Genomic DNA, 22,817 nt, shown 5'->3' on the forward strand with positions numbered 1-22,817 from the left:
AATCAGACTTTACTAATTACGTTAAACTAGGTCGCAATGCTAAATGTGAATCCTGGCTGATAAGTGCTGTGTTGCAGTTTTCCAAACCACTAATGGAGAAGCGCCGGAGAGACCGCATCAACAACAGTCTGGAGACTCTGAGACTCTTACTTTTAAAGAGTACAGGCGATGAGGTTGGCTTACCATTAGAATTCTCCAGTTAATGAAATTCTGGAAGAATACACATAAAAGTATGTGACTGATGATCACAAATGACAATCTGATTTGCGATATCGAACTTGTTTTTTTCGCAGAAACTCCAGAACCCCAAAGTAGGTAAGGCTGAGATCCTTGAGAGTGTGGTTCACTTTCTGAAGATGAGACAGTCAGTGTGGCCCGAACCCCAAATGACATGCGGAGGAAGAAGAGGCCAGCAGACTGAGGAAGAAGTCAGGGTCTCCTGCGGACACTATCAGGACCACAGGAGGTGCATGAAGACATGCCTGCTGAAAGTAGGCCGCTTCATTACAAACAGGAGCCACAAGCTGTTGGTCACCATGGAGTGCGACAGGGACGGCCTGTTCCAGGGACCTCCAGTGCAACCTTCAACACATTTCTCCCTGACGGCGCCCCCTACAGTCGCTCCTGTCCCCCATGACCCTGCATTGGCGGTGGCCTTTGGCTCAGGCTGCCAAATGCCCTCCCAGCACCTGGGGCCAGCTGCCTGGGTGCCCCCCACAGGCTCAGCAGTGCAGAGACAGGCCCTGCAGAGACTGAGCCAGGGGGCTGATGATGGCGGTGACATGAAGCCCGTTCCAGAGACACATGGGGCCCTTGGCAGTGCAGTGTGGAGACCATGGCCACAGTAGCAAAGAAAACACATTCCTCATATTCCGGATTACACCAGCTGGTTTACAAATGTTTTATCCGTCCGCCCATCCATCCATCCATCCATCCATCCATCCATCCATCCAAACACCCACCCATCCAATCAACCATCAACCAATTTATTTTCTAAATCGATCATCTGTGTGGGAGTTGTGTGCATTTTTTATACATGAAAAAAATGTATGTATACATGCATGGATAGCCTTATATGCAAATACTTTTGTATGAATTCCTCCTGTAAGAAATAATAAAACGAGATGCGTCAGACAAAATCGTTTGCTGAATAAAAAAAAATGTACACGTAAATATATCGTCCTACCTTCGTATTCAGCACGGAACTAATTGTGTGACAGATGGGAAGCGGATTCTACCTTCATTGTCGCTCTGGTAATACAGAATTACGAAGACAACTCAAAAGTGCATACAACTGCAAGAACTGCACCAAAATATCGGACGTTCTCTGATCAGTACCTAACAAATCATTTTCCCCCTATAGGTTGTTGGGGGACATGCGCTGATGATAGTCCCAAGAAAACGGTGGTGTTTTTTTTAAAATATCGTCATCCACTACAGTAGATGGCGCTATACCGTTTTCGTGTAATAATATCTAAAGTGATTTTTACAGAAGAAGAATGAGTGTTTCGGCGATTATTTCAAATTTTGAGTGTTGGGGTTGTTGTACTGTGCTGTATTTATGTGGTTATGTCGTGTCGTTTTTGATGGTGTTGCAAGATTGTAAAATGGAAAAGAAATGAGGTTTGACATGTATGTTTCTCTAGGTAGCTTGTTAATTTGCGACATAGGCATGAAATGTAGGGTAAGATGTGACCGGAGCTCTGCAAGTGGTAGGATAATTTTACCAAAACCAACGGAAAATGGACTCGTTTCTGAAACAATTCAGAGACAGAAATCAAGCTGTGAGTAAACTCGTGTGTCTTATTCAGAAGATGCGCATGATGCCTCTTTGCTGTTTAATGCTGACATACTGAATGAGCAAGACGCAGAAAGGCTGAATGTCAAAGTTAGTAAGATCCCATGTAATGTGTGCGATGAAGTGAGAGCACTCCGCGATTCATTAAAACAAGCGATTCATTCGGGAAGCATGAAGTGTGGGCTTGGAAAATATATAGTTTTTTTTTAAATATTTTGCTCCTTAATAATAAATTCGACATTCACCAATGTTGACTTTTATTAGAATCGTCCGGCTGAATAATCTAACATCACAAATATAATTTTTTTATTGATCGTTGTGTCGAATGAATAATATTTCTGCTAAAGTCACTGTGTTATTTATTTTGGTTTTCTTTAACTCTTTTGTAAAAGTTTGGCAGGGCAAAAGTACCATTGTCAGATATGCTATACGTAGTATAAATATTTTGCGCCGTTTAAAAATGTATTTTGTTGAGGATGAAATATTTTAATATAATGAAAAGTGGTGACTCGGACCTTCTCCGATTAGGAGTTGCGCTGGCTGGGGGAGCTGTATCAGTGCGCCGAGGCGAGCGCATGTCCCAGGGCGAACTGCGCAGCCGCGCCGTCTGCGGGGCAGCTGGCTTTGGCTGCGGTCAGGGGGCTGCAGGAGCTGCTGGACTCCCAGTCCCCCGTAATGCCACTCGGCTACAGGTGAAGTAGGAGCCTGCTTGTTTTTCAATGGGTCGATTGGAGACTGGGCTGAATTCGGTTAGGTTTTATGGCTTTGGGTGTCAAGCAGAAAAAAAACCCAGGATGTCCTACAGTTCTGTCTGTCTCTGAAACACATGTTAAGGGAATTTCAGTGTCACTAATGAACATGAACCGTTCGAAATTTAAGTATCTAAAGACTGTGAGAAAACCATTATTGAAGATGTGCAGTGTTGATATCCTTGATAGATCCAGCTGTTGATAAGGGTTAGGTTTAGTCAAACTTAGCTTGATTATGTGGCTTAAGTATTTGTGTATTTGTGTTTAATCTGGCAGTTTCCTGATGTGGAAACTCTTTTTTTCTATTAATTGAAGTCAGAATAACCATAATTTTATTCATCTTCTATAACTAATTATGGAATACAGGATTGCAATGATGTTGGAATATTATTAAATTCATTATTAAATATTATTATTAAATTCATTTATAAATATGGTCTAAATCTTTCTTTCTTTCTTTCTTTCTCTTTTCAGCTTTGTATCAGTGTCTGAATTAGTCAGCAGGCAGAACATTCCCTGCTGCAGTCATCTCACCTGGAGCACCCATCAGTACAGAGAATGGGCCAGGGAGGCGGAGCAGCGGCTGCCCAATCACAAAGCTCTACCACGAGCCAATCTTCTGCTGATTGGCTACTTGACTGACAGGAAGTGTGCTGAGCCGAGTGCGACCAGTGGGTGTGATGGAACCTGGAGGGTGAGAGATCGGAGTTTGAGCGTCTGCTGCAAGGTGATGAGGCTTCCATGAAGTTCCTCAGTGTACTATAAAATTCCTGTCTGTGGTTTATCTCACCAGAGGGGCTTATTAACTTTCAATTTGTCTCTCTAGGCTGTTAGTGCCCAGCCCAACTGGCTCCAACAGTTCATGCTGTTTCCCAGCTGGAACTACATCCCCCAGAATCCATCTGCACAGAATCAACAGACCAGGGGCTTCCTGGAGCTCACTGCCCCTCCTGTGCCCCTGATACTTGACGTAGCTTCTGTTGCACCTGAGAGGAGCTGTTCTGAAGTCATTACTGTGGCAGATGTCATCAAAGTGCTGCAGCAAAGGTGGAGGATATATGATTAGTGATCATATGACGTTTTATTGGACATTCCACTGCCATTCGTGCTCTTTATTCCGATGTTATGCTGGCCCTGTTGGCAGGCGGCGAAAGGGAGGGGTCCGCCTGCATGTGCACGGTGTGGTGTCTGTGTTGTGCCCCCTGCTGGACATTGCCGGGAAATCTTTCTTCTGCTTTTGTCTGAAGGACGGGGAGAGCAGCGTGGCCGTCCTGGTGTTGGTGAGTCAACTGGAGAGTGTCTGGGGGGAGGATATGGAAGAAAAATCGAGAGTTCAGCAGACTTTACTCCTCAGCTGTTGTTTTCATTCTTTTTTTTGTTTTTATTACTCAGATTTTTTATTACTCAGATGTGTTGGTGACAGCCAGCGCATAGTGATCTACCAGTGACACCTTATGGACAGTCCTGTGAAAAATGATAGCTTTCCTTAAGCAATTGATTCAACATTAACTTGCCTTCCATTTAGCAGAGATTTTCACTGCTATTACCGACCTACAGATTATGAGCATTTAGCTGCTGCCCCCTGGTGGAGGAAATGTGTTATAGTAAAACAGGTGTGTATTATGGAGCAGCATATGGCTCGGTGGGCTAAGCCTCTGTGCCTGTGATCAGAAGGTTGCTGGTTCGAGCCCGGCCTCAGCACATCTGCGGGTCGTTGAGCATGGCCCTTAACCTCTAGCGAATTGCCCTTCGTGATCACCTTGGAGGAAACATAAAGGGAATTTCAATAAAGTATCAGTTATTATCACTTATTATTATTTATGAATTATATTGATAAAAAGACTGGCATTGTCTGACTAGTTGAAGTCAAATGCGCTCATTTTTATGGTGTTCTCTCCCTCTCCACTGCATCGTTCCTCCTTCACCCCCTCCTGCCCCCCATGTGTCTGTAGGACGTTGGCCACCTGTGCTGGCAGCAGTGCTTACGCGTGGGGGAGGGTGTGTGCGTGTCAGAGCTGCGCGTGTGCGAGCTCAGGACGCTGGAGGGGCACAAAGTCCTCTGTGTCACGTCCCAGTCACACTTAAGCACCGCCCATGTGTACCCGGCTGTAACGGAGAGCGGGAAGGAGGCGACGGGGGCCGAGGGAAAGGCGATGGAGATGAAGGCAGAGAGCGGGATGGAGGTAAAAAGAGATGTTAAGCATTGGAGGGTCACAAATCCAGACTCTGGGGAGAATTGGGCCCCAGCCACTGCCAGGACCAAGATCTCTAAGATGATCAGCTATAAGGTGAGTGCTGTATACCTGCCTGTCTGTCCCTGTTTGTCTGCCTGTGTCTATTTCTGTCAATCTGTCTGTTTGTGCCTGTACCTGTCTGCCTGTGTGTGTGTGTGTGTGTGTGTGTGTGTGTGTGTGTCTGCCTGTGTTCTTGTTCATAGGGAATTTTTCAAAGGGAAGTTGCTGGTCTGGCCCGTGTTTTGCTTCCTTCTTGGCTAATGTTTGTGTGTGTGTCTGTACTGTGACTGTTTATGGGTCATCCTGCGTGTCGCCCCCCCACACCAGGGGGTGCTGACCAAGGTGCTGGATGCAGAGTCTGGGCTCTTTGAGTTGGACGGGCAGGTGGGGCTGTGCCTGGCCTATCAGCCCTCCCTGGGGATGGTCAGTAGCCTCAGACCTGGGGTGCAGATTGAGGTGGGGACCTTTGCCGTCGATCCTGCCCTCATCTGACGTTCTGATTTCCTGTCACCCCTCACCGCTCTTAGACCCACGATGTCCATTTCCTGTCTCCCCCCCAGATCCACAATGTTCACTTCCTGTACCGGGCCTCCTCGCTCTGCCCAGACGTCCTGCTGTGTGTCTGCCTACGTTCCAGCCTGCGTGTGGCAGGTTTCAGCGGGTTGCAGCCAGGGGGCGCCTCTCACCCCAGCGCTGAGGCTCCTGCTCTCCGCATTCTGCTGGAGAAGAACCTGGGAATATCTGAGTACCTTTGGCTCTGTCACTGTATGAAGACACTGAAAGAAAGGTGAGGGGCATCCTCTCTCCTCCTCTCTCTTATTCTCCTCCTCTCTCCTCCTCTGTCCTCCTCTCCTCTTCTCCTCCTCTCCTCCTCTCCTCCTCTCTCCTCCTCTCCTCCTCTCTTCTCTTCTCCTCCTCTCTCCTCCTCTCCTCCTCTCCTCTTCTCCTCCTCTCCTCTCCTCCTTTCTCCTTCCCTCCTCTCTTCTTCGCTCCATCCTTGGTCGTTCCCTGCCTTATGCCTTACGCCTCTGAGATAGGCTCCGGATTCCCCACAGCCCTGAACAGGGTAAGCGGTTATAGAACATGGGTGGGTGGATGGATGGATTTTATGCTGAAATGTCGTGACTATTTTTAGATGGTTTTTGGCTATAAGCGTATAACGTGGCTTTTAAGAAAACGATACTTGCGTTAAATATCTGAAGCATGTTAGATTTAGTCAGCCCCCTCCCCAGGTGGAATGCACTACAGTACACAGTGGGTATGTTGTGGCTGGCGATAACCATCTTGCCTTAACCTTAAACACGTGATTATTTGGGATTTTCCTGGACTTTCAGACTTTGCCCCCACTGGGTGCGGGAACAGCGCGTGGCAGTGGTAGCATCCCGGCTGTTAGATCATGTCTTGCCCCTGAGGCAGGAGGGACCCAATCACAGGCGGGACATCTACCGAGAGATGTTGGTGGAACCTCACTGCTGCCCCCTGTTGGAGGTGACAATGAATTGGCGTCATTCATTTAGTTGTAAGTGTAGTGTAAGGTGTTTCCTCAGATACAGTTTCGATGTCGGTTTGATTTCCCCTCCCCTGCCCCCCCAGTACAGTGTTGGCAGCCCTCACCTGGAGCTCCTCTCAGTGAAAGATCTGCTCCTCACGATGGAGGGGGAGTGCTGGCAATCTTTGTCTCTGGCCTCCCTGTTGCCTCCGTCCGGCCCCCACCTCATGCGGGCCCAGCTCAACCCTCTGCTCAGTTGGTCCTTCCACAGCCTGCCTGCTTGGAGCACACCCAAGCCCCCGGTGAGCATGTCTCTGTGAGCTGCAGGGTTATGCACCCCGACCGAATATGCGCATGTCTCTGTGAGCTGACTCGAGATTAGGGGTTATGCACCCCGACGGAATATGCGCATGTCTCTGTGAGCTGACTCGAGATCAGGGGTTATGCACCCCGACCGAATATGTGTGTGGCTTAGCAGGTCTGTGTCTGTGATTGGAAGATCATCGGTTCAAATCCCAGCGTCAGAGTGATTTTACTGCTGGGCCCTTGGGTCCTAGGTTGTTCCCTGCCTTGTGCCCGTAGCCTCCTGGATAGGCTCCAGACCCCCTATGACCCTAAATAGGATAAGCAGCTACAGAAGATGGATGGATTCACGAATAGAAGGACTGATTATCTGACCCTGCTTTTCCTCTCTGTAGGTGCTGGTTGGCGTCTTGGAGTCCCGGGGGAAAGGTGTGAGCATGCGATTGGCTGACCAAACGGGTGCGGTGGACTGTGTGGCTGTGGAGAGTGAGGACGGCCAGTCGTTCCGCGCAGCCAGCAACACAGCCTGGTTAGGTACGCCCCCCCCCGCCACACTGACACGCGTATCAGGTTTCCGCTTTAAATCGGCGCAGGCTAACAGCTGCTGGCCCTTTGCGGCTCGTTGTCCCTGGTCCAGGTTGTCTGGTGAGCATCCAGCGTTTCACCACGGTGATGGAGAGGTTCCTCAAGACGGATTTCCCTTCCTGGAGGCACCTGGATGACGAACACCACGTCACGCGCCGCCACGGCAGGTACCCACTGTGCCCGCAGAAGCGCACACCTGTGCACTGATGGCGTAGATCGCAGGTCACTGATGCAGCATCCAGTGATGGCGCCCTGCATCCTGGCTTGGTCTCTCTTCAGGGTTTACATTCAGTTCTGCGTGAGTGACCTGCAGATCCTCAGCCCCTCGGCCTCCATGGCCGCACTCCTCAGTGCCCAGCAGAAAGCAGGGAATGGAGGTCCTGAGGAGGAGGGAGCAGCAGAGGATGGGAGAGTCGGTCGGACGGAGGTCACGATGGCCCAGAAGGCAGTGGGTGGTGGTGGACACAGAACCAGAGACAGTGAGCAAACCAGACATGAGGGTCTGCAAGGTCTGGCTGTTACCGTGGGCAACAGCTGTGGTGTTGGTCCAACCGATGCTACGGGGGGATCTAAGCTCGATGCAGGCGACAGATCTCCGCCACCTAAAATCCCCAGACTGGCTAAGGAGCGCGATGACGCAGAGCATGGCGGAAGGTCCTCCGGGACTGAGGGTGGCGCCGGTGAGCCTGGGGCAATCAGCGGCCGCTCGCAGTCTGACGGCTGTGTGTCCGTTGTGTTCCGCGTGGAGTCAAAGCAAGGCCTCACTTTCCGGAATGTTTACACTTCGTCAGTGACCTCTGGGCGGTCCCTGTGTTTCCATGTGACTGTCATGATGTTCGGAGAACCGCAGTTCTGGGCAGAGAACCCCAGAGTTCACCCCCTGGAAGCAAGCGAGACGGCGGGGTTGGAACACAGGGAGGTTTGTGCAAATCGAAATCGATGTTACCCCGAGTTTACAGTAAACTCATAACTGATGCTGTTAACTTACACTAATTCTGCTTATTGATATTCATACTCTTTCCCTTCCCTTTGACAGGTGGACCTGCAGTTCGTGGAAAGGTCTGTCTGCTGGTTCCCCCTGCTGCAGGTGGACTGTCTCTACAGGTTGGTTGCCCCTCACACTCCGGTGAGTGAAAGCTCGAGCGCCCCCTTAAGGCTGTGCTGTGCATCACACATTTTGCTACTAAGTTTGGACTGAACCTCTGGTTTTCTCTCAGGACCCCGGGGTCCTTTGTGTCCCCTCTGCACCTTCGAAGGGCAGTGCCGCGCTCCACAGCGCCCCCTACCTCTTGGTCCAGCCTCAATGGCGTTTATACACCCTGCCTCCCTGCCTCAGGCCTCCGCTCCCCCAGGTAAGCAGTGTCGGGCGATCACCACCTCTGGCGGTGTGTAGGGTTAGAGGTGGCGGTGTGAGAAAGGCCCACCCCCCCGAGCTCCTCTTCTGGGGGTCTGGTTTGAGAAGTGTGTCTTCCTGCAGGTGCCACGGACCAAAGAGCTGGTGGTCATGTCAGTGTCACAAGTCCTGTACGGCAGGTAAACACCACACCCCTCCCCTCCCACCTGCCCCGCATGTCCGACTCCTGCCGTCCCTCATTGGTTAGCTGGCTCCGGCACTCATGCTAGCAGCGAGGCCCAGTAAATCCAAGACCAGTACGTCACCATTTGCTGTCTTTCAGCTCTGCATCTACCTTGGTGTCCTTCCAAGGACTGATCACCAGCAGGATAACACTGGAGGAGAACGAGAAGGTCCCCTGTTTCCCGGAGGAACACGGCGAAGCGGGTGAAGAATCGTCCTGACTTTAGCTACAGTTAGCATGCAGACCACCCATTCTGTGTGGGGGGGCGACTCCAATTCTTCAAGCTCCGCCCATCCAATTCTGTTCTGTATTCCTTTTGGAGAAGGTCAAAAACCCCGGTATAAAATATTTAAAGTCTACATTTTATTAGTCTATTCTGTCACTTTTTTTGTGCAGGATCAAATCAAACCTGATTTAGTTAAGTCTCATGTAATTTGCCTGACCCACACAGTCCACTTCGCAGTGTATCTCGTAACTGTATTGTCCAGTGTGTCTTTGTTCTTTTGTCCTCCCACTGCCCTCTAGTTGCCATCACATTTCCACATATTCATGTTTGTGGGCTGCAGTAAATTGGATCCATGTTTCACCCTGTGTAAGAATGTGCATTAGGGGTATTAGGACCCAAAGCCGTCCTCGCAGGTGCCTGTCTGCGTGCTCTTGAACAAAAGCGGGTGTGACTCACTCTCCCGCACGCATGAACAGGAGCGGACGTGGAGACGTCTCTGAACGTGAAGCTCACCGTGGGGGACCTGGCGATCCCTGGCCAAATCATTCACGTTTACCTGAAGCTCTCTGGCAGACCCTACATCCCAGGCCTCGTCCCCGGGGCCCGAGTGCTGCTGCAGTACTTCCAGCGCTGCGTCTCACGGTGAGGATCTGCGGTGTGGCGCACTGGCGCCCCCTGCTGCCTTCGCATGGGCGGAGGCATATAGTCATGTCTACTTGTCTATTTGCTTTATAAAAACTCAGGTATAACATACTGTTATAATTTAGGCTTTTATTAATAGTTTTATTAATAAACATATTAATAAAATAAACCAGTCCCACGGTCCATGAAAATGATGGCATATTATTTTCAAGTATATTTTCCTTTAGATTATGATAACGCAAATTATTGTCATACTGTTCTGATTTATTTTAATTTTCAGGGAGAGCAAATAGGTTAGAACAGGGGTTGCCAATCTTATCCGCAAAGGGCCGGTGTGTGTGCCGGTTTTTGGGATAACCTGTAGGTCAGCTGTTCAAACCCAGGTGTGAGGACTCTTCAGCCAATCAGTCCTCTAATTAGTGATCTAATTAGGGAGTTGCAACGAAAACCCGCATACACACCGGCCCTTTGCGGATAAGTTTGGCCACCCCTGGGTTAGAATATGCAAAAGCTGACATGCTCATTTCCGGAGTGCTTCTCTGGCGCCCTCTGTGGCTGAGTGCAGCACTGACCTGAACTGCACGTGTGCTGTGTTCGCAGGACTGACAGTGTGTACTGCCGCTCTGTTCCCATCAGCTGTGTGACAGTCACTGCCCTCCCCCAGACAGACTGCGGGTCAGTAATATCTGTCTTCACTTCCATGTTTCCGCCCTCCAGACCGAACTATGACCAACCATTAATTCTCCCCCCATTTCCCCTCTCTGTCTCTCCCCAGGACCTCGACTGTCACCCTCCCTGTCTCGGCCGTGCTGCTGGGAGAATGGGCCCTGGAGGGGGCGCGGCGATGCGCCGTGGGCCGGGTTCGAGCCCATGTGACATGCGTGCTGTACCTGCAGATGCAGTGGGTCTGCTCTCTGTGTGGGAACATCTTCAAGCAGGTGCACAGCGCCCTCTCCTGCTCGCTTGTGATACTGTATGCATCTCCACACGAGCTGCCCTCATCTGAGCCAGTTTCTGTCTGCCTCCACAGGACCGCTGTGTTCAGAAGTACCCCCCCTGCACGTCCACCATTGGGGTCTTCCAGGCAGAGGCCAAGTGAGTTTGTAAATGGTGGTTTGATGCCTCTAGGCAAAAACAGGAGACTGATGCTAATTTTATAGTAAAGAGACCATTTTGTAATGCTTTGTATACTACTATAAAAACAACAAAAAAAGCAGTCAGAAGGCGGGTAACTTGGCTGATGTGTATGTTTAAATTGCTCAGAGTGTATACGTGGCCGGCAGTGGACTGGCATCCTGTCCAGAATGTCCCCTAACTCGTCTCCAATGTTGCCTGTAGTAAGTCCCAGGCGTTCCAGGACCCTACACTGAATAGGCGGTTATGGAGGATGGAGTCTTTGTCCTTTCTGAATATGGAAAGACATAGACTGTCAAAATTGTTCAGATGACTCACAATACCAACTTAAGACCCAAGAACTGCCACCAAACATATTAAGTTGTTTTTTTTAATTCTCACCACCAGGTGGTGCAGACAAACTTGTTGACGAGATGAGTTGTAACAGTCACAGAATCACGTGGAGCTGGTGTGTTAAGAAGTGCTTGGTTCTGCCCAAAGGGTCGCAGTGGATGATGGGAGTGGAGAGGCCCAGGTTTGGATCTCATCTCAGATGGTTTCAGGGCTCTTGGGACTAGGAGTCACAGAGTGGGAGGGGATACAGCGGCTGGTCAAGGTCAGAGGTCACGTCAGGGTCTACAGTCAAGGCAGGAATATGGTGAGACTGAGACTTTCTGCTTCATGTTAGCTCATACTGCTCTTTGTGTCACTAATAGAGGTATGTTGCTGTAACTGTTTAGCTTGCATCATGCTCAAGCTGTCATTGTTAATAATGAGTGTGCTATTTGCTGTAGGTGTCCAATGGTGATGCGGAGGACCCCCTGGTGGAATACCTTTCTTCTCTGTGCGTTAGTACTGTGGTGTGTCGCCCCCTCAACCTCACATGCCAGCTGAAGAAGCAGTCCCCATGTACTGTGGAGCTGAGACATGGTGAGCACAAACGCTAATTAGGCTAACATGCTTTGTTGCCTCAGTAGACCGGATGAAGTGCTACACAGGCAAGTTGTATTGCCAGGGTAGGTAGGGTTGCAAAGGGCTGGAGAATTTCCGGAAACCTTCCAAAAACTTTCCATTCCATGGGTAGTTAAGCTGGGGAATTTTGGAAACTTTCCATGGGAATTAATGGAAATATATGGGAATTAACTGGAAATTTGGGGTAATTATTACAAACTTTTATATTCAAACATAAATATAAACATTTCGTTTTGTCAAAAGTGGAAATGCATGCAAACATTTCTAATACAAATGTTAAAAATTACATTTTTGACTTTGATTAACTTGTGAGTAGAACTTTAAGCAACAAAAAAAACATTGAATAAACTAAACATGTGCGTGTTATGCTACGTATATGATTTGTGCTTTTGTCAGTTTATTCCCCTTAATTCTCATATATTCCTGTTTACATGCCGCACAGTCACAGCAGTTACACGACAGTAACACGCAGACGAACACACTACACACTGAGCATAGTACAGAGAAGCTTAATGCAGATGCATGGCTTGTGTCTCAGTGCACCAAACTGCTAGTCCAGCCACATGTCCTGTGCTTGTTCCAGAGACCGCCGAGCTGAAAAGATTCTGTCGCAGAGAGAGAGAGTTTGTCACCAAGATGGCAGACCCTCTGCAGGTATCCTGCTTGGAACTGAGCCCATGGCAAGCCTGGGAATGAGGCTTTGCGTCAGCACTGGGTGCCTGAATGGAAGAAATTCAATATTTTTGTTTCTGTTTGTTTATTTCTGTAAATATAAGAATGTGTTCATAGCTATTTATTAAATAAAATGTCATAACTTCTGCCGAGGTTTGCTAGAGGGGTTTATTCATGTCTCTGCAGTATATTTATGCTCTTCTGGTGGAGGTGTGTCTCCTGCTACCTCCATCGAAAGTTGACTGGAACGTTTGCTTGCCGTGTCCCCTCTGGCCAGGAATGCCCCTCCTTCGTTCCCTGAATGGGAGTGATGAGATCTAAAGTTGGTTGATGCTGTTGGAGTAATTGCAATGTATTCCCCAGACGGCTCCCTCACCCCCTCCCACCCATCTAGTCCCTAATCCTTCCACACTCCCCAACCTCAACAATCTCTAGTTCCCCTACACACTCCCCATCTCTACAAAAACATCTCTATCAAAAGTCCAACACTGTAATTAGGCTCACCAATTCTGCATGAGTCTGCATTTCTCTTTACTACCATTATGTGGCCAAATTTGCTGTGATTTGTCCCAAAATCAGATCTTCACCTATATGATGTGTCTTCTTAGCTTGAAAAAGGTCCGTCGAATACTTTTTGAGTTATCACATTAAGTGTCTGTGGCTAGTTCCAAAACCATATGATTCCCCATCCAGAGAATACAAAACAGTTAATTTAAGTGATTAGATAGGGAGGTGTCTGCTGGTTTAGTGATTGTGAATTTTCTTTAATTACCAGCGCCGTGCCAGGATCAAAACAATTCCAGTTCCTCTACAAATCAACTATTCCCATGATGCATCTTGAGGGCTTCCCTTGCACAGTCAAACGTCTTTCACACATGCACACGCACACACATATCCTTTCCTTTGGCCAATAGTCACACTGGGAGGAGCGATAACTGGAATCCTCGACGGGCAGAGTTTTTAAAGATAGTGTCGTATCAAGGTTTCACGAGTGCAGTTTGCAGGGAGGCAGATAGGGGAAGGGGTGAGTACGGACATAACTTCTTTCTAACTGCATCTAGCGCTGCACTGGACTCCTGTAAACCTACCTGCCACATTTACCAAAAATAATCCCATAATCTGTGTTTTACAGTGGCTCTTCTTTTTTTTTGGGCGGGGGGTGGTCTTTGACCGTAAGCTGTATTTGTAGTGAGTGTGTGTGTGTGTGTGTGTTTACACAGAGGTAGGCAGGACTGTGGATTGAATTATCCAGTAACAGGTATTTTAAAATATAGTCTGTATGACTGTGGGTCTAAATGATTTTGTTAAGAGGGGGATTGGGGGTCATTAGAAACCTGCGGCTCTGTGCCGGGGACATCACTATGGGATCAGTGTTATTTGTACAGAATCTCTTGTGCTTTGCCTTGTCCCACCTCTCTGGGTCCCAGGGGTCTGTGGAGTTCGTCTGGGTTGTGCCCTTGAAGCCCACGTGGCCAGTAACAGAGGATTAACAGCACATGTGTCCTTTACAATTCTAATTTAAAATGAATCTTCTGTATGTCGGGTCTGTTTTAATGTTTTGTCATTATGTTCAGCGCTTTGTGTCTGTGAAAGACGCTTCATAAAAAATCTCCTTAAGAATTATTCTAAAAATTTTATAAGAAATTTGGCTTTAAAATTTTATGCATCTATTTTAGTCACACTCAAGAAACTGTGGAGTTTTATTTACTATTTTAGCAAAACAGACCATCACCTGGATCTCTGCTGTATAATCTGATTATTGTTCGCTACTGAAAAACAAAATTAATATTTTCTTAAGACGTCTTTCTGGGAGTCAGTGTGAGTGACAATGAGCAGTGCCATGTGGCTGGGACTCCCCACCCTGACCCGCCGGTGTCCCCCCAGGCTGTGGGATCCTGGGGGTTTTGCGGAGGGGTTTGTCAATTTCCAAAATTAGACTATATATTTTTCAAGCTGCTCTGTTTTTTTTTTTTTTTTTAAACAATCCCCAATATCCACATGTCTCCATTGCATCCAAAATGAAAACTGCTGATCAGTTCACTACCAGAACCCCCCCCCCCCCCCACACACACGCACACATATCTGTGAAATTTTGCAGAAAGCGAACTGGTCCGCGGTCATCGTCAGGCTGGGAAGCCCAACCGTAGAGCACAGCTGAGGTTAAAGGTCACGTCCCTATGTGTTGCTTATGACTCGATGTGAGACTGAGCCCCAGCTCTCATAGGCTAGATGTGTACATATGTCAGTGTGAAACTAGCAGAAAGATGTTCATTAGTCTATTGCAGGATGAAATTAGAAAATTGTGATGTTTTGAAATATCTCCTAATAATTTTAAAATTTCTGTGACATCACCGTCCTTTTCATAATCCAATCAGATTGGCTACTCCTAGTCATACGAGTGGCTGCAGTTAATGTCATATTAGCCTGAAAGTTCAGCCAGATCAGAGGAGGTTGTTAGACCCCTATTGCAGTTTGGTCTAAAATGTGGGTGCAGGGATGTTCAGAGGTTTAAGACGCAGATGTGCTGAACTACGGAGAAATATGTTAGCTTTAGATGCTTAGAAGAATATTTCCCAGTATGCATCAGTGGCCATGTCATCATCTTTGTGAGCTGAACCCCCTTTCTGAAACTTTTTAAAGGTGGAATTTACATCTGGCAGTGAAGTGATGTTTGGTTTCACAGTCATAGTTGTGGTATGTGTCACTGGCATGATTATAATAAGCTATTGAACATAAAAGCGAATGAAGGTTGTGCTCCGTGATGAGAGATTACGTTAAAACCATTCATATTTATGGCACCCTACATTATTTTATATATTATTACTACCGAAAAACTAAATCAGCTTCTACAAACTTTTGTTTTCTTCACATCACTAGATTTGTAAAAGTGAATACATGAATGTGTTTCCCCTGACCTGCCATGAAATCTGAGGCACAAAATATTTTAAAGGATTTACAAAATTTTACTGTCATATTCTGTAGGTTATTATTCAGACAGTAACTGGGAAAAAAAAGACATCATTGACCACAGGTCTGGCATGACAGGAAGCACCAGTCAACCAATGTTAATTCCTTGGCAGATGTGTTCTGTGTCCCCTGGCAGGCGGTTCGGCGTGGGGGAGGCAGTGACATGAGAACGCCGATGTTTGCAGTTTGGTTAATAAAGTTAACTGGAGTCAACACGGAGTAGCTGCCCCCCGCTTTCTTCAATCACTGCCCGCAGTTCAGCAATCACAGCTGGGGGGACCGCCTGGGGGCGATGATCTGTGGCTGTCTCTTGTCTGCCTGTGTATAAATGGCAAAAAACCTGGTTGGGTTACTCATTTTGGCATATAAGTGAGAGGATGTCACCTCGGTATTGAGAGAAATGTTTTATTTTTTGAGAATGGCTATAATGTGTGGCTGTGAGACATGGACGCTATCCAGTGAGCTGAGACGAAGACTGGACTCCTTCGGTGCTGTGTCTCTTCGGAGAATCCTTGGGTACCGCTGGTTTGACTTTGTGAGGGAGCGTCAGTCACGGCACTATGGCCATGTGGCGCGTTTCCCTGAGTGTGATCCGGCTCGCAGGATCCTCACTGCTGAGGCCCTGAGTGGCTGGACCAGGCCAAGGGGACGCCCACGTAACACCTGGCTGCGGCAGACAGACGGTCATTTCTGGAGGGTTGGGGATGGACTGTGTGTCGGCCTGGGGGGTCACCAACCGGGATCCTGAGGTGTTTCATTGTGTGGTGGGTGTGGTAACGTGCTGGACCAGCGCATGCCCTCCAACTTGACCTGACCTGACCTGCTATAATGAAAATGCATATGTGTACAGGGATTCCAACTCTCACAGGAGTGCCACACTTTTAGACTCTCACACTCACACAAGAAATCCTACGGCAAATGTATATTATTCCATCCATCCATTATCTATACCTCTTAATCCATCTGGGTCACGAATATTATTCCATTATGAACCTAAAATTAGCTAAATCAAAAGTGTTGGGGTAGTTTGCAAACCCTCCAGACTATTTACAATGTAATAAAAGTGTTACACACATGTAAATGCGTGTGCACGTGTGTGCAGACTTGTCTCAAATTGAAAATCTCATGCCAGTCAGCTGACCAAAGTTGGTAACCCTGTGTGTAATGAATTTATTTCACATTGTTGATGCTATTCCTTCATGTCATCAAGTGTCTTTGGAGTTTGTTTTGTTTGTTTGTTACATTTATCTTAGTTTTTTGACAATATATTTCAATTTCTTTGGGTGACTGTCTCAGTGACATCCTATGTTATGCGTGGGGCGAGTAATTTACACAAAGGGTTTAAAAAAAAAAAAAATAGGCGTGTTGGGCTGTCAACATTAATGCATTAGCATTAATTTTAAAGTCATAACGCCATGTAATTTTTTTGTTATGGCGTTTGTTAATTTTGACATTGCAATGGAAGAATAATATGAGCGAAGATTTTTAATGGAGACCTGTACTATTGGCAAGCTACACTGAAAATAAATTGAAATACTAATTTAATGCATCGGCGAAGCATCCTAATGTAGATTGAAAAAACATGGGGATGAGAGAATCAGACATTTTTTTTGGATAGCTGGATGACTGGTAGGGATAGGCTATGCACCCGCTGTGTAATCACGTGGTGCACCGAATTAGTAAATTGCTTATGGAAATTAATAAATGACATAAGCCTACTGAAAATAACCTTTTTTACATAGTAATTTATTGTAAGATGTGACGGCTTTGGTTGTTGTTTATGCTTGAGAATTACATTGTGCATTGTGGGCTCCTCAAAATTTGTCTGGGTTAGAATTTATTTATTTATTTATTTATTTATTTAACCGCATTTGTCCAGCTGGCTACTAGGAAAATTTCTTAAACCCCACTGTGCAGGTGTGTGTGTGTGTGTGTGTGCGCGCACGGACAGGGTGTTAACAGCCTGTTATTTCTTCCTTCGCTTATCTTACAGCTACAGACAGGGAGAAGGAGCAGGGAGGACACGAACACCCCCTCCCTCACAAATTGCATCACCCCAAAAAACGTTGCTTTTTCTGAGTGCCGAGAAGTAAAAGTGTTTGCTCTTGTTTTCAAAAACCGGAATTTGAGCCGTTATCGTGTATGTGTTGATCTGACCGAACAGAAATCGGCCTCCTGGGAATCTTTTGAGAGGATCGATCGGAAATCGGTCAGAAATCGCGATACGGGTGCAGCATGTAACTGTTTGTGTTATTTCAGTAATAGACTAATAATGGAAAAACACTGCTGAATTATCCTCATTTTTAGTCTATCTGTCGGTACAATTAAACTGGATTAAATCTGAACTCTGATCACTGCACAATCTCTGAAACTCTCTTAGGCTATAGCAGGACAGCCCTACAGACTCATGGAGGCTGGCCCATCCTTACTCACACGGGTAAGACATTGTAACACCGCTCTAACTCTAGGTCATGTTAAATTACTACAATTGTTTATTTGTTGAAATAAACCAGCCATTTCATGTTTTGACAAACATAGGGTGTCATATGAGGTATATCCAGAAGGGGATGCTAGAACCAAACAAAGCGCTCACACCTTCATACCTTCATTTAGTGTTAGGAAACAACTGTATGTACACATGAACACTGAGGAAAAATAATAATACGTGGTGGAAACACATGAACACACTCAAAACTATTCAGCCATTTAGCTGAGAGTTGTGGGCTCTGCTGCTGCTTAGTCAGCCACATTATCAAATAATACATTTTTGTTACTAGGATTTATTCCAAAGACACACAGTTAAGTGATTTAATGCTGCAGAGAGTTGAGAGTGTGCACCCTGGCAGAGGATTGGCATCCTATCCAGGGTGTCCCCTGCTTTGTGTCCTGTGCATTCTGGGATAGCTTGGGAGTTCACAACAGTCCCATAATGCAAAACATTTATGGAAAAATTAATCATGTTAAGGAATCATGTTTAGGAGGAGTTTTCCTTTGAAAGGGCTTTGCAACATAACATTATCCAGTGATTGTGTCTGTCAGGGTGTGAGTTTTCTTCCCATTCACAGTGTCCCTCTCTCCAGTACTTTTTCCATAAATCTCACTGCTCATGCACTGTATTCTGACAGAGGGCTGGAGTGGGTGGCCGGGGAGAAGGTGGTGGGGCAGCCAAAGGTGAGGGACATTCCCAAGTGGAGATGAACCTCATCCAGCCAGAGTCTGGGGAAGCTCTTGAGACGCATGGTGTCACGCCCATGGTTCTACGTCTGCCCCAGAACCAAAGGAAAGCTGCTCTTTATGCCTTCCTCATCGTGCTTCTGATCTTCACCACAGGTGTGAACAAGACATGTGTACCTTGTGCCTCTCTGGCTGGGTCAAGTCAGGGCTTGTCATGTGACGTCAGAGAACCAGAAAGTTCTTTTTCTTTGATAGAATGCAATGAGTCACTGCTTGTCTTTTTCCTGTTTGTGTGGCCCGTGTTACTGATCATGGTCATGTGACCAGGTCACAGAGATTTGACCAGTGATTTGGATCTGAAAAGCAGATTCTGGTCCTGGGAGGTGGTTTCAAACCTTGAGTAGGTTCAGGCCACAGGGATCAGGTCCCGATCCTGGTCCCCTAAGGTTCAGGCCACAGGGATCAGGTCCCGATCCTGGTCCCCTTATGTTAGCGCCCCAGGGATCAGGTCCCGATCCTGGTCCCCTTAGGTTTGTGCCGCAGGGATCAGGTCCCAATCCTGGTCCCCTTAGGTTCGTGCCCCAGGGCTCAGGTCCTGATCCTGGTCCTGTAGGTTCAGGCCACAGGGATCAGGGGTGCGTTTCCCGATAATCATGACTCTTAGCATCTTACGAAGACTCTAAAAATATATCTTACGAAAAGCATTTCTTTTCCTACTTCTGTTTCCTGGACAATCGCTTAAGAGATTGCTTATGGGAGAGCTTCTTATGTGTGACCTTATTGAGCACAGGAACACCTGATTGGTTGACATCGTTGGCTCGAGAATTGACTGTTCCCTCCATGCAGCAACTGCTTGACTGCCGTATAAGAGACAGTGGTGTTCTTTATAAATATAACACTGTAGAAATGCTTCAAGAAATTGCATTAATCAGAACTGAGTATAAGCTAAAAATACAATATAAAATTAACAAATTGAATCCATAGGAACCATAAACATGATTTTCACCGATTGGGTACACGAACCCACCTGCCCTATTTGACCCGACTGGGGTCATGCCGGCTGTTTGAGGGTCCAGTCCCCTTTTTCTTGCAGCATTCCTGTTGGGTTACGTGGCGTTCCGTGGGTCCTGCAACTATTGCAGTGACACGGACGGGGAGCTGGTGCCGGTGGATGACGACACAGCCGGGTCAGAGCACGCCTCTGCTGGGAGGATCATGTACCTGGGGGAGTTGAAGGACATGCTGAGGAAGTACCTGGGAGAGGAGAAGATTGAGAGCACCATCAGGTGAAGGTCTCACCACAAGCCCGGACCCAGGGAAAGCTGCAGCCCATTTTATATGATTGGAGGGGTGCAGCTCCAGGCAGAGGTCCTTTAATAAAACTGCAATATAAATCTGTACTGCATTAAAATAAATTGAGATGCATTAAAATATGTGGATGGCAGTGGTCTGCATGCTTTCAGGACCTCCCAAGAATTACATGCATGTTTAGGGTGGAATATGGCTAGGCAGGTTAATTCTGTGTCCAGAATCGGAAGGTCATGGGTTTGAATTAGCAGAATGATTTCAGCTTTAGGCCCTTGGGAGAGGCCCTTAATTAACCCCAAACTTGCTTCAGGGACTGTATGACCCTTCTATCAATTATACGTCACTTTGGATAGAAGTGTCTGCTAAATAAAGTGCTACAATTCCATGTTATCCGCAACACCTGTCATAGCGTCCTTAACTGTGAACTGGCTAACTGTTCTGCTTGTCAGGCGTGTGAGCAGGGCAGCCCACCCACCGGGGTCCTTGGAAGGGAGCGAGCTGGCCAGCGAGATCCTGCAGAACTTTCGGCAGCTGCGAATGGACCACACTTGGACAGACTCGCACTACGCCACCTTGCAGTTCCCCTCCAAGTGAATATCCCAGGAACAGTTTCTCAGTATTGATTTTATGATTTGCATGTACCTTTCCTCAATTTATTATGGTGTATTTTAATAAGGGAGCCCACATAGATTTTATATCTAACTGGTATGTACATAATCATCCAGATAATTAAATTAGACGAACACTGTTTATCAGTGATGGCCAAATGACGCTTCATGAACCACTTGCTGTATTTTCTGACTCCACTAGATGGTGCTGTCTGTTCAAAAAAGGACTCAATGCATGCCCCATAGTAAACCAAGAGCCCCATCTAGTGGGGTCAAAAATACAGCAAATGGTTCACGAAGCTTCATTTGGCCATCACTATTGCTTATGAAGTTCTGAATCTTCCAGAAAATAGACTTGATCTTGCAGTAATGGGTCTGATCAAAAGTGAAGGATATCCTCCTCTTCTCAGGATGGCATAACAATGTGTTTTTCACTTAATTACTGTTTTTTATTAGGACCCAGAAGAACTCATTGTGGGTAATAGATGAGCAGGGCACAGTGCTGGAAGACCTCTCACCAGAAATTACTCAGGCTTACTGTGCTTATAGTGGAACAGGAACAGCCATGGTATGTCTATGTAGACTTTTCTCTGTGTTTGATTATGTGTTTATGGGCAAATTTTAAGAATGTGCCATCACAAGGATAACGTTATAAGAAAAACAAGTATCTTAGGGACATTAGGACTCTAAATACAGTGGGAAACTAGAACAAAATGTGTGCACCATGTCTCTGTGTGTATGTACATGTACGTGTGAGTAATAAATGTGTTAATCTCCTCCCTCAGGGTAGTGTAGTCTATGTGAATTACGGCAGGGAGGAAGATTTCCGTCTTCTGCTTTCACGTGGGTTGTCACTAGCCGGCGCTTTGGCAGTGGTGAGAGTCGGTGGCGGCGTGAGTTATGCAGAGAAAGTGTGGCATGCCCAACAAGCAGGGCTTGGGGGGGTACTCATCTATCCTGACCCTGCTGATGTGCCCCAGGACCCCCGTAGACTGGGACTCAGCTCCAACTCATCAATCTCTGAGCATGTGAGTACTGATCAATGCACGCGTCTGATCATGTGAGTACTGATCAATGCACGCGTCTCTGATCATGTGAGTACTGATCAATGCACGCGTCTCTGATCATGTGAGTACTGATCAACACATCCATCTTGGAACACGTGAGCAATGATCAACTCATCCATCTCTGAGCATATGAGTACTGATCAACACATGCATCTTTGAGTATGTGAGTACTGATCAACACATGCATCTCTGAGCATGTGAGTACCTATCAACTCATACATCTCTGAGTATGTGAGTACTGATCAACACATGCATCTCTGAGCATGTGAGTACTGATCAACACATGCATCTCTGAGCATGTGAGTACTGATCAACACATGCATCTCTGAGCATGTGAGTACTGATCAACATATGCATCTGTGAGCATGTGAGTACTGATCAACACATGCATCTCTGAGCTTGGGGCGTATATCACACTCCTCTCTGTGAATTACCAAAAGATCACCAAATGCTAATGCAAAAATGAGCATTTTGCAGAATTAGCACTATTCATTTTTATTACAGATATTTGCACAGTCAACCATATATCACAATTTTGTCAGTTTGAATAAGCTTTATAACCGACATAGTAAAGAGTCTTAGGTATACATTTACTAATGAACCACTTAGCTACTATAGCTAAGACACGTTGCTTCCCAGTGTGTGAAGCTTTGGACTAGTTTTTTTAGATTGAGGTGGCCAATATTTGTCTATTTCTTTATTCCTGACATTCACAGGTACACTTAGGGTCAGGTGACCCTTTCACCCCAGGATTCCCCTCCTTTAACCACACTCAGTTCCCGCCCACGCAGTCTTCCGGCCTGCCAATCATTCCTGCACAGCCTATCAGTGCCAACGTCGCCTCTAAACTGCTTAGGTAATGACTCTTAATCTATTCCCTTTTGTTTTTGTTGATGGTAAAATTATCAGTTTAATTTCATAGTGTGTTACTGATGCAAGTATAGGGAGACTTCATTTTCTAATGTCTGGCTTTCAGCCTTCATCTGAGTGTGCATGTGTCGAGTGAATCTCCTTCCTGCGACCTTTCTGTCTGCCCTCCCCCCCACCCAGTGGTGTCGCGGGGCCAGACTGCCCCCGCGGCTGGCAGGGCCGCCTCCCTTACGTCCGCTGTGCGCTGGGCCTCGCATTCGGTGCTGTCGAAGGCCGCAGAGTAAAGATGGGCGTTTATAACACCATGACACCTGTGCTGCTCAACAACATCTTCGCCTCCATTGAAGGAAAGACAGAGTCAGGTGAAGGCACCTGCTGGGGCCGGTCACGCCTTCAGTCACGCCTTCAGTCACACGCTCGCACACCCGCACGCACACACATGTGCACACGCTGTCTAATATCC

At 46.9% G+C, this 22,817-nt stretch overlaps 2 protein-coding genes across 4 annotated transcripts in view; both read left to right on the top strand.

The window, feature by feature from the left end:
* The first annotated feature begins 1,470 nt into the window (after window positions 1-1,470).
* ctc1 (CTS telomere maintenance complex component 1) lies at window positions 1,471-12,507 on the top strand. Its single transcript, XM_023797441.2, has 24 exons — window positions 1,471-1,784; window positions 2,327-2,490; window positions 3,022-3,274; window positions 3,374-3,594; window positions 3,692-3,827; window positions 4,500-4,835; window positions 5,109-5,237; window positions 5,342-5,568; window positions 6,116-6,269; window positions 6,375-6,572; window positions 6,969-7,107; window positions 7,211-7,325; window positions 7,438-8,077; window positions 8,195-8,284; window positions 8,376-8,510; window positions 8,636-8,691; window positions 8,835-8,938; window positions 9,438-9,603; window positions 10,204-10,278; window positions 10,379-10,541; window positions 10,634-10,698; window positions 11,218-11,374; window positions 11,511-11,646; window positions 12,272-12,507. The coding sequence occupies exons 1-24, from the start codon at window positions 1,743-1,745 to the stop codon at window positions 12,382-12,384; spliced, it is 4,014 nt and encodes a 1,337-aa protein (XP_023653209.2). The 5' UTR covers window positions 1,471-1,742; the 3' UTR covers window positions 12,385-12,507.
* Window positions 12,508-13,344: 837 nt separating this feature from the next.
* The window catches only part of tfr2 (transferrin receptor 2), a 17,595-nt gene continuing 8,122 nt past the window's right edge, over window positions 13,345-22,817 (top strand). Inside the window, exons 1-9 of one of the 3 annotated variants that reach the window (XM_023797534.2) lie at window positions 13,345-13,384; window positions 17,708-17,764; window positions 18,453-18,657; window positions 19,595-19,787; window positions 20,259-20,399; window positions 20,874-20,985; window positions 21,203-21,445; window positions 22,201-22,340; window positions 22,535-22,716. In XM_023797534.2, the coding sequence (XP_023653302.2) occupies window positions 17,735-17,764; window positions 18,453-18,657; window positions 19,595-19,787; window positions 20,259-20,399; window positions 20,874-20,985; window positions 21,203-21,445; window positions 22,201-22,340; window positions 22,535-22,716 (1,246 nt within the window). In that variant the 5' untranslated portion in view covers window positions 13,345-13,384; window positions 17,708-17,734. Of the gene's footprint in view, window positions 13,385-17,416; window positions 17,565-17,707; window positions 17,765-18,452; window positions 18,658-19,594; window positions 19,788-20,258; window positions 20,400-20,873; window positions 20,986-21,202; window positions 21,446-22,200; window positions 22,341-22,534; window positions 22,717-22,817 lie in introns of those variants that run through there. The other 2 variants (XM_023797536.2, XM_023797535.2) reach the window with 2 other exon arrangements.

This window comes from Paramormyrops kingsleyae, chromosome 10 (assembly GCF_048594095.1).
Source record: "Paramormyrops kingsleyae isolate MSU_618 chromosome 10, PKINGS_0.4, whole genome shotgun sequence".
NCBI lineage: Eukaryota > Metazoa > Chordata > Actinopteri > Osteoglossiformes > Mormyridae > Paramormyrops > Paramormyrops kingsleyae.

Coding starts and splice junctions, on each gene's coding strand:
- ctc1 (XM_023797441.2), top strand. CDS start 1,743: ATGGACTCGTTTCTGAAACAATTCAGAGACAGAAATCAAGCT. Junction 5,569..6,115: donor ATGAAGACACTGAAAGAAAG/GTGAGGGGCATC, acceptor CTGGACTTTCAG/ACTTTGCCCCCACTGGGTGC. Junction 6,573..6,968: donor GGAGCACACCCAAGCCCCCG/GTGAGCATGTCT, acceptor TCCTCTCTGTAG/GTGCTGGTTGGCGTCTTGGA.